We start from the raw sequence: 10,595 nt of genomic DNA, 5'->3' as shown, positions 1-10,595 counted from the left end.
TATCCTGCTTGCAGTCTGCAGATGATTAAATGGGCCGAACGGGTAAACGAGGCCTAAACCGTTGGCATTTCTGTGTTTTTTTTCTTTAATGTAAAAGAATAATGTTTATTAATAATAATAATAATAACATAATCATGATAATCGCAAGGACAATGGACATGGCATGTGGACAACAGTCCTCAGACACCGGATCCCCGGTGTCCGGTTACCCCGCTGCCGGACCACATCTGAGGGAATCAGATGTCGGCAAGTCCGACTGTGACCTGAGCGCGTGCACGTGCCAAAGTAATGGGTAGGGTGCGCGCGGACCCTACCCATTACTTGGCTGGTAATGAATGATAAGTGATGTGACGGCGATGAGGGAGGAGGGCGGGAGTCGGCAGGTTCAAAAGAAGTGATTTCAGGCTTTGGCCCCCCCCCACACACACCCACCTCTCCCCCCTCCCTCGCCCCTCTCTCTCTCCCCCTCTCTCCCCCTCCCTCTCCCTCTCTCTCCCCCTCTCTCCCTCCCTCCCTCTCTCTCCCTCTCCCCCTCTCTCTTTCTCTCTCCCTCTCCCCCTCTCTCTTTCTCTCTCCCTCTCCCCCTCTCTCTTTCTCTCTCCCTCTCCCTCCCTACTCTCTCCCCTCTTGCCCTCCCTCCCCCTCCCTCTCCTTTTCCCTCTCTCCCTCCCTCTCCTTTTCCCTCTCTCTCCCGCCCTCTCTCTTTCTCCCTCTCCTTTCCCTCTCTCTCCCTCTCCCCTCTCTCTCTTTCTCCCTCCCTCTCCCCCCCTCCCCCTCTCTCTCCCCCTCTCTCCCCCTCCCTCTCCCTCTCTCTCCCCCTCTCTCCCTCCCTCCCTCTCTCTCCCTCTCCCCCTCTCTCTTTCTCTCTCCCTCTCCCCCTCTCTCTTTCTCTCTCCCTCTCCCCCTCTCTCTTTCTCTCTCCCTCTCCCTCCCTACTCTCTCCCCTCTTGCCCTCCCTCCCCCTCCCTCTCCTTTTCCCTCTCTCCCTCCCTCTCCTTTTCCCTCTCTCTCCCGCCCTCTCTCTTTCTCCCTCTCCTTTCCCTCTCTCTCCCTCTCCCCTCTCTCTCTTTCTCCCTCCCTCTCCCCCCCTCCCCCTCCTTTCCCTCTCTCTCCCTCTCCCCTCTCTCTCTTTCTCCCTCCCTCTCCCCCCCTCCCCCTCACTCTCCCTCCCCTCTCTCCCTCCTCTCTCTCTCCTTCTCTCCCCCCTCTCCTCCACAATGCACTCCGTGAGTGGACTGCAGTCCCTCGGTCCTCTTTTATCTGATGGAGGACTCCCCCTTTCCCCCCGCCTCTCCGGGTGGTAAAAAGGCCCGCCATGGCGCTCGCCGACTTACTTTCCTCGGCTTTTTTCGCGCTTTGCTGGCTATGGCCTTTTTCACCCGTCTCCGGAACCGAAAGAACGAGGCTATCCTGCTGGTCGCCCCGTTAATCTTCCTCCCGCTGCCTCTGGTGATCGGCACCTCGGTATGTACCCAGCAAACACACACTTTGGGTTTGTTTTGTATAGCATCATTCGTTTTTAGTCAATCACTGATAGAAAACCAAAGCGGACCCGATTCATTCATTAAAGCAATCATTACGCATTTCACCTTTACGCATTCAAACTCTGACTGCTGTTGTTGCACGTTTACGCATTTGCGTAATTGGGTTTCAGTCACCTGTAGATGCGCCCTACGGTCCCACCAAGAGCCGTCAGAGCTTGGGGTTCGGTCACCTGTTGATGCGCCCTACGGTCCCACCAAGAGCCGTCATAGTTTGGGGTTCGGTCACCTGTTCATGCGCCATTCGGTCCCCCGGTTGAACATGCATGGGAACAACATGTATAGGAAGTCGGGAACCGGCCCGTGTTGCCGCAGGCTGCCCCCGCACTCTGAGCTGTGATTTTAACTCTTTGTATGAACACGGAGCAGGGGTCAAGTCCAGCGTGGGAACCGAACAGTGTCACCCCTGCTGCATGTCACACACTGCTATGACCGTGTTGTGATAAGTCAGTCACGCAACGGATTGAATTGAATTGAAAATATTGTTATTTCGAACAAGTAAAGAAAAAGAAAAAGCAACAACGAACAATAAAATAAAATTATGAAACAAGTGGACATTTACAATTAAGTAATATTTACAAACAATGAAAACCACACATGAAAATAAACTGTCTAACAATTCCTTATCAAAAATATACATGAGTTGATGGAATATAATCTCTACTGGAAACCATCATGGTCACACAGACGTTGGCATGGATTTATCTTATGTCTCTGAACGTCGTCTGTGTGCGAGGCATGCTGTTGAGGCATGCTGTTGTTGTGTAGAAGCAGGTGATTTAATGACAGCTCAGAAACGTAAACTTCAACCCCCTGTTATCTGAGCCCAGAGCTACTTATTCACTTTCCGCCTGGTAATAAATATTGAGCAGGACAGAAGTCTGTGTTGTCTGCCCTGTTGTGCCGTGTTTTACCCTTCATCTGACACCTCTGAGCAAGTGTAGCTCTTGTCTGATCTAAAACAAGGTGTGTGTGTGTGTGTGTGTGTGTGTGTGTATTTGGGTCTGTATGTGTGTGTGTGTGTGTGTGTGTTTGTTTACTAACGTATGTGTGTTTGTGTTAACGTGTGTGGGGGGGGGGGGGGGGTTTCACTAACGTGTGTGTTCACTTATGTATGTGTGTGTGTGTGTGTGTGTGTGTGTGTGTTTTTGTGTGTTTTCATTAATGTGTGTGTTTGTGTGTGTTTATTTGTGTGTTTTCATTAACGTGTGTGTGTTCACCAACATGTGTGTTCACTTATGTGTGTGTGTGTGTGTGTGTGTGTTCACTAACGCGTGTGTTTGTGTTTATGTGTGTTTCATTAACGTGTGTGTTTGAGTGTGTGTTCACTAACGTGTGTGTGTGTGTGTGTTTGTGTTTGTGTGTTTCATTAACGTGTGTGTTTGAGTGTGTGTGTGTGTGTTTGTGTGTGCGTGTGTGTGTTTATGTGTGTGTTCACTAACGTGTGTGTGTGTGTGTGTGTTTATGTGTTTGTTCACTAACGTGTGTGTGTGTATGTGTGTGTGTGTGTGTGTGTGTGTGTGTTAACGTGTGTGTTCATTAACGTGTGTGTGTGTGTGTGTGTTAACGTGTGTGTTCACTAACGTGTGCGTGTGTGTGTGTGTTAACGTGTGTGTTCACTAACGTGTGCGTGTGTGGTCCTGGTGCTCCAGGTGGCACAATGTGCCTACGTGATCATCCTGATGGCGGTGTTCTGGTGCACCGAGGCGCTCCCATTGGCTGTCACCGCCCTGCTCCCCGTGCTGCTCTTCCCTCTGTTCGGCATCATGCAGTCCAAAGACGTGAGTCCGCCCCCCTCCCGCCCTGACCCCCCCCCAACACAGGGCCTGCTCCGGGCGGTGGAGAGGCCTGTGTTTACTCGCTGTGTCAGGCCCGTCAATTACTCCTTGTCAGTCATTTACGTTTATGTTTAGCAGACGTTTTTATCCAAAGCGACTTACAACGAGTGCATTTGTCAGAAGAAAGAGAAACAACGATATATATATCTCGCTGTCGGCACAGTAAGGACGTTCATAGAACCAAGTGTCGAGTGCTAACAATCACTAGGTGAACCCGTTCCCCGAATACAACAGAGGATAAGACGCTTCACGATGCTACTTACTATTCTTTAGTGCAATTCGTCGTGCTCATTGGTCGACCCACGAGTGGGCTCTAAGTGGGCGTGGTTGTTTTGGTGCATCCAGGTGTGCATGCAGTACCTGAAGGACACCAACATGCTGTTTGTGGGCGGGCTGATGGTGGCCGTGGCCGTGGAGCACTGGAACCTCCACAAACGCATCGCCCTCAGGGTGCTGCTGTGTGTCGGCGTGCGGCCTGCGCTGTGAGTGGCTGACGAGGGGGCACACCCACCGGGAGTGGACACACTATTGGTGACACAGACGTACCTACTGACGTGTGTGACACACACCCCTACTGGCGACACACGCCCCTACTGGCGACACACGCCCCTACTGGTGTCACCTTTACAATCACCGCTGTCCTCCACACATCCTTACAGAGCTCTTGACTCCGTTAGGGCTGATATGTAATCAGCGTATGAACCCAGTAATCAGCTCATCAATCAGCAGCCACCACGCACGGCCCGGAGCAACACGAGCGAGAGCAACAATAACACACTTGTTGTTCCCGCTGTCATCATTTAAAACCCAAAATAGTAAACACTCATTCTGCGTCTCACCGAGCTGGGTCTATTATTGTACTGCACTTGTCTGAGAAACACAATTAGACTCTCAGACAGGAACCGCACAGGACGGACGGCCGATTACAGTTTACTGCAATCAACCACAAACACATCCACACACACACACACACACTATAAGCTAATGCTTACTGCGCACACGCCTACATCCGTCTGACTGGGTCCGTGTGCTTCCAGCCTGATGCTGGGGTTCATGGGCGTCACAGCCTTCCTGTCCATGTGGATCAGCAACACGGCCACCACCGCCATGATGGTGCCCATCGTCCAGGCCGTGCTGCAGCAGCTCAACAGCGAGGGGGAGCCAGGAGAGAGCCCTCCCATCCTCTGCTCCTCTGAGGACCAGGGCCTGGTGGTGGAGGGGGAGACCAAGCCGCCCTCCAAGCCCACTAAGCAGGCAGAGGGACAAGGTCTGCTGATAAGGCCCTCGGCCCGGCCCTAGTGCTCCCTCAGAGTCGTTAAAGCTCAGATAAGACAGGGTTGGTCATCGCTGGGCGGGGAGACACAGGCGTCAAACGTGTGTCACAAAGGATGCACGACAAGATATGGAAGATATGAAAGATATGAAACATGCATAGAAAACAATAGAAAACTTGAAATAACAAACTTTCAATAAGGTACTGCACTCATGTTGATATACATGTATCAAGTGCAAGTACATTATATCAAGTACAACATCAAGTACACCAGACAAGTGTCAAGTACAGTATTTGTAAGGAGACAAAGAGGAAAAACAGAATAGCCATTGAACAAAATTAAAATCAATATTTACAAAGCTTATGAAGAGGCACAAATATGCAGATTTGTTGAAAGAAAACATATAGAATAACTAAATACATAAATAACTAATTGACATATTGCTTATGAGTGGGGAGTACTGCATACAACTGATGAAAGTGTTTAGAATTAGCAAATCAGCAGGAACAATACAACTAACGAGGGAAATGAGGCCGTCCTTTGCAAGACTGCAGTTGGAATGCCCCCGTACTTTTATTGTGTAGTACAAACATGACACATGAGACAGACACTGTGCAGCCCGTGACTTGTCCTGTGGCCTCGCAGTGGTGGTGACCTTCCTGGACGCCTCGCTGGAGCTCGCCCGGCGCAAGGAGCAGGCGGAGAACAAGAGGATGTGTAAGGGCATGATCCTGTCCATCTGCTACGCCGCCAGCATCGGAGGGACCGCCACGCTCACCGGGACCGGCCCCAACCTGGTGCTCACCGGCCAGATGAACGAGTGAGTGGCCTGTTGAAGGATTGCTCACTAGCAGACGCCCTCATCAGATAATTCAATTAAATACAAGTTTACTTGTAAAGCCCTTAATCACAGGTACAGTCTTAAAGGGCGTAACAGGCTATATATGACCCCCCCCCCCCCCCGACCCTAGCCCCCCAGAGGGCAAGAAAAAAGTCCCTCAATTAGCAAGGAAGAAGGAACGCAGAGTGGGGGGTCCCTCCTTCAGAGTGGGGGGGTCCCTCCTTCCAGGGATGATCAGGGGTGCAATGGGGGCCATAATTGACAACAGGCAACAGGCAAAACATAGATGGCATTAAAGACCAGACCGCTTGCTCAAGGCACAGAGAATTATATCATATCATATTTCACAATGTACTGTTTTATGTTGCGTTGTTGTCTCAGTCACCTCTCAAATCCTTCTCTCTCAGACTCTTTCCTCAGAACGGAGACGTGATCAACTTTGCGTCGTGGTTCGGCTTTGCCTTCCCTAATATGATCCTCATGCTCACCCTGGCCTGGCTCTGGCTGCAGTTCGTCTACATGGGATTCAAGTAAGCTCCTCGGCTGTGATGAAACGGCCTGTAACTCACCATCTAACCCGAGCTGACAGAGCATTTGAACCTGCACCAAAACCCTTTTCCACCGGGCGGGGAGATTAAACGCTAAGGTGACAACACAGATTCCTTGTGATTCCCTTCCAAAACCCCGTTCTAGCTTCAAGAAAACCTGGGGGTGTGGCTCCGTGAAGACGGAGAAGGAGCTCGCCGCCTACAAGGTCATCCGCGAGGAGCACCGGCGGCTGGGCCCCATGTCCTTCGGGGAGCTCAGCGTGCTCAGCCTCTTCCTCCTGCTGGTGCTGCTGTGGTTCACCCGGGACCCGGGCTTCGTGGACGGATGGGCCACCAACCTCTTCAACGACAGAGCAGAGTTCGTAATCCTGACTCATCGTCCCGGCATCATCAACTCTGCTGTTGTTGTTGTTGTTGTTGTTGTTGTTTACTTCCAGAGGTCAGCCTCTGGAAGGTCTCGACACTGACTCTTTCTCTCTATTTTCCTCCCAGATATGTGACAGACGCCACGGTTGCCATTTTCATTGCGATCCTCCTATTCGTTCTACCTTCTAAAGGGCCGCGCAAGTGCTGGGGGCGGCGCAACACCTATGAACCAGGTGACTGGGCGTTTCAGATCGACAGAACTCTGCTGTTAGGAGGGCATCCGGTCAATGGCAAAAACAATCAATACTAATGTGTGTTTGTTGTTGAACCTGGATCAGTTTCCCTCTGCCGCGAGGTAGGACGTTGAGAGAGGAAGAGGTCACTGCGATCAGCTTGTTTTAACTGTGCGACTGCTGCCGTCTCCCACAGATGAACCTTCAGGGCCCTCCGCACCTCTGCTCACCTGGAAGGTGGCCCAGAAGAAGATGCCGTGGAACATAGTGCTTCTACTCGGGGGGGGCTTTGCTCTGGCCAAGGGTAGCGAGGTACGCTACATACAGCTGCCTCACATGACCGCATCATGTCCAGTCCCCTGCTGGCTGCTGCATCTCTACTGTTTCTATTTCACTGTATTGTATTTCTGCTGCTGTGACACCCACAATTCTGTCTCGGATGAATACAGTTTCTCACGTCTTATCCGATCAGCTCTATGTTCCGATGTCTCTATTCCATAAACTATCATTTATGGTCATGTAATCTACTCTGATCTAATCTACTCCTATCAAATTTACTATACTCTAATTTACTCAACTCTCATATAACTACTCTTGTATGATCTACTCTGCTCTAGTTCTCTCCTGTACTCTTGCTGTACTCTCTGTATATAATCTACTCTTCTTTAATCTGATGTAATATAATATGATATTGTACATTCCTCTGCAGGTATCCGGCCTGTCGATGTGGATGGGAGAGCAAATGAGTCCCCTGAAAACTATCCCTCCCTGGGCCATAGCCATCATCCTGTGCCTGCTAATCGCTACCTTCACAGAGTGCACCAGCAACGTAGCCACGGCAACGCTCTTCCTACCTGTGCTGGCCTCCATGGTAAGGATTTCCACAGCTGGATTTACAAGTCCCTATAGAGAATGCCATTACACAACCGAATTCCTTCAGAAGGGCAATGGGAGATATATGCGTCGGCAGTGGGGATCCTCAACGTGAAACATCGTAACAGTGGCGAGGCCTTTGGAGAGAAGGCACCAATCAGAGCGCAGCACTGAAACTACTCCCAGAGGAAGCTGGCCCATATGTCCTTGTTGGGCGCTCTAATGACTGCAGATACTAGGTCCCCTTAGCGGGGCCCCTCCTCCCATTAGTAACCTGCCAAAAGCACACATTCAGCCCAGTGTCCTGCACTGGGGTCCTGTTTCGCAACCCCCCCTGCCTCTGAAGAATGGGAGGGCTGTGCCCGGCAATCAGCCCCCCCGAGCAGCCATGAGACAGAACGTGTCAAGCGGAGGTATTCAGACAGATATTTACTGAGCCCAGCCAAGCCAAGAGGGGACAGCGGGGGGGGGGTGCCACGGAAAGTACCCTCAGGGACAATGGAAGAGGGAATAGGAAAAGAGCATCTCATCAAGTGCATGTGATGTAAAGTTAGGGGGTGTGGCCACATGCCCTTTACCGAGCTGCCACGGTGTATAGTCGTGCAGGATGAATGTTAGTAATTATGGACTATAAAGTATTTCCACCCTTTGTTTATTCCAAAGCCAGCAATTCTGATCGTGTCGTCCGCTCCTGTGCTGTGGGGGACGTGTAATTCCAACACAAACCCAAAGTGTAATGTGTGCCTTGGTAGTAGTCTGCCATTACAACCACACGGGAAGGACTTTTCCCCGTTCGGCTTGTCACATGACTAAAAACGGTACGAGAGCGACTTCTTAACGACGCCAGAGTAATGAGAGTTTTCACCCGGCGCAGAGTTACACTGAGTCAGCGATTACCGTGCGAATCCAAACAGCAGCAGATGACAGTGTGTGTGTGCGGTTGTCATTCGGTTCCAGAAGTTAACGGCCTCGTTAACTGTCTCTCTGTGATCGGTGCAGTCCCAGTCCATTGGGATGAACCCTCTGTACGTCATGGTGCCCTGTACGCTCAGCGCCTCGTTCGCCTTCATGCTGCCCGTGGCCACGCCTCCAAACGCCATCGTCTTCTCCTATGGCTACCTCAAGGTGGCGGACATGGTAAGCTCACTCGGTGAAGTATAAGTGTGCCGGTCCACAGCTGTTACTTTTGGTCTCTTGTTACGCAACCCTGAACGGGGCGCATCCACAGTGATTGCTAAATGGTAAACTGACTGCATTCATACAGTGCTTTTCTAACTTGAGTGGCCACTCAAAGCGCTTTACAATATTGCCAAGCATTCACCTGTTCATGCACACATTCACACCCCGACGGCGGTGACAACCCTGCAAGGCGACAGCCAGCTCGTCGGGAGTAGGTAGGGTGAGGTGTCTTGCTCAGGGACTCCTCCCTTTCAGCTAGGCTGTTCAAGGCTCTCGGTGTGTGACGCCCCGTGTGCACCTCACTGCTTCCCTCTCCAACAGGCCAAGACGGGCATTGTCATGAACATCATCGGGATCCTCTGCATTACCTTGGCCATCAACAGTTGGGGCAGGGCCATGTTCCAGCTGGACTCCTTCCCGGCCTGGGCCAATAACACAGGGGTGTGAGCCCCTGGTCGGAGTGAGGACACTGAGGACGTACCAAGCAGCGTCCAGTGGGAGCTCCAGTTCAAAGACTTCACACCAGAGAGAGGCCATAGGAGGACTGGGTGAACCGGGCTGTCCATGCGGATCCCTCCCACCTGGGGAGGGAAGGCGCTGATGGATGTGAGAATTGGGGTTCAAAGGGCTGAGGAGGTGGAGCGTCAGACATGTTTGAATTAACATTGCACCCTTAACTTAAGATAAAACCACGTTTTGGTATTGTTAGTAAGGCATAACATTGCCACCGGCACTCTCCTTTTCCCTCGGAATATACATCTTTTTAGCTTGGTAAATATAAAATATAACCTTCATGAAAGGGCTGTCAACATCATAAAATGGATTCCAGAGAGTTTAAGAATGGATTCAGACTCATAATAAAGTATTTGCAGAGAAAAGATCATTAAATCCATTAAAGTTGCCATGTGTTGTTTTGCTAGCCTGCAAGATCATGATAATGTATTCAACAAATGGCGTAGGCAACCACTATCCTTACACTTAAACCTTTCAAAATAAATGTGTGCATTGTTACTTCCACCATCTCCTGAACCATCACCTGAACTTTGACTGGTGTACGATCACTGCAAAATAGAAATCTGATGTAAATGATAAACACAAATGGATGTATTGTATTTTCTGTTTTTCTCAATACTGAAGCCAGTGTATGCTGCATTTCTGGCATTACAGCAATGTGATTAAACATAGATACATTTTATATTTAAGAGCAAATATGTATAGTTTGTATGTGTGTTTGAACATAAAAAAGTTTCAATGATCATGAGAGTCTCCTTCATCTACGTCTACTGCGTGTCATGTGCACAAGAAACCGTTTTGGATTTCTCATTCATTCCTTTTCCTATACAAACTCAGAACCATCTCCTTATCTCTAAGACAACCCATTACCTACAACACAGTGGTTTGATGGCGCAATTGTTTTCCCGCTCTGGACTCAGCAGCCAGTGACCTTGTCTCGGTGCTGATGAGCTATGATCCTGTAAACACAGTGTTCAATGCCCAGGTAATCCTTTGGCTTTGAATGGCTGCACCTCGTCTTAAGGCCACAATCCTTTCAAATCCAGCCAGCCCATTTCACAAGCGTCTATTCTTCTGGATTCACCCCAACAAACCTGTGTGGTTCCTATCGAGTCTCGTTTGGAGAATCCTCTGAGAATCAGAGAATGTTTCACCACCGTGCAAAATTATGTGAAATTCATGAAAGTGCTATATTCACATGTGACCTCCAGGTTGACTGTTGTGTACTCCGACGCAGCGATATATGGCCGGGCAGGAAGGGCAGTAAACCATTCAGCATTAGAAAGGCAGAAACGGTTTTGGAAGGGAAGGGAAGGGAATGGTGTCGCACGATGGCCCGGTGACTCAGCATCAAATAAAGGTCAGCGCTCCAGCTCAGATGGCGAGCGG

General features: G+C 50.3%; 1 protein-coding gene across 3 annotated transcripts; it reads left to right on the top strand.

Moving 5' to 3' along the window:
• Positions 1-1,365: 1,365 nt before the first annotated feature.
• slc13a5b (solute carrier family 13 member 5b) lies at positions 1,366-9,140 on the top strand (the record flags this gene model as incomplete). 3 transcript variants are annotated; one of them, XM_084466490.1, is made up of 12 exons in its annotated part: positions 1,366-1,464; positions 3,194-3,322; positions 3,725-3,861; positions 4,417-4,646; positions 5,299-5,473; positions 5,902-6,024; positions 6,188-6,400; positions 6,535-6,641; positions 6,838-6,953; positions 7,351-7,512; positions 8,514-8,651; positions 9,015-9,140. In XM_084466490.1, the coding sequence occupies 12 exons, from the start codon at positions 1,366-1,368 to the stop codon at positions 9,138-9,140; spliced, it is 1,755 nt and encodes a 584-aa protein (XP_084322616.1). The 3 variants fall into 3 exon arrangements, with proteins under 3 accessions (XP_084322616.1, XP_084322615.1, XP_084322614.1); XM_084466489.1 differs by having other exon boundaries at positions 5,272-5,473; XM_084466488.1 differs by having other exon boundaries at positions 3,653-3,861.
• Between the last annotated feature and the right edge of the window lie 1,455 nt (positions 9,141-10,595).

This window comes from Micromesistius poutassou (assembly GCF_964030765.1).
Source record: "Micromesistius poutassou genome assembly, chromosome: 4".
Classification (NCBI taxonomy): domain Eukaryota; kingdom Metazoa; phylum Chordata; class Actinopteri; order Gadiformes; family Gadidae; genus Micromesistius; species Micromesistius poutassou.
Note: the sequence above shows the minus strand (reverse complement) of the source record. Positions and strands in the feature narration are given on the sequence as shown.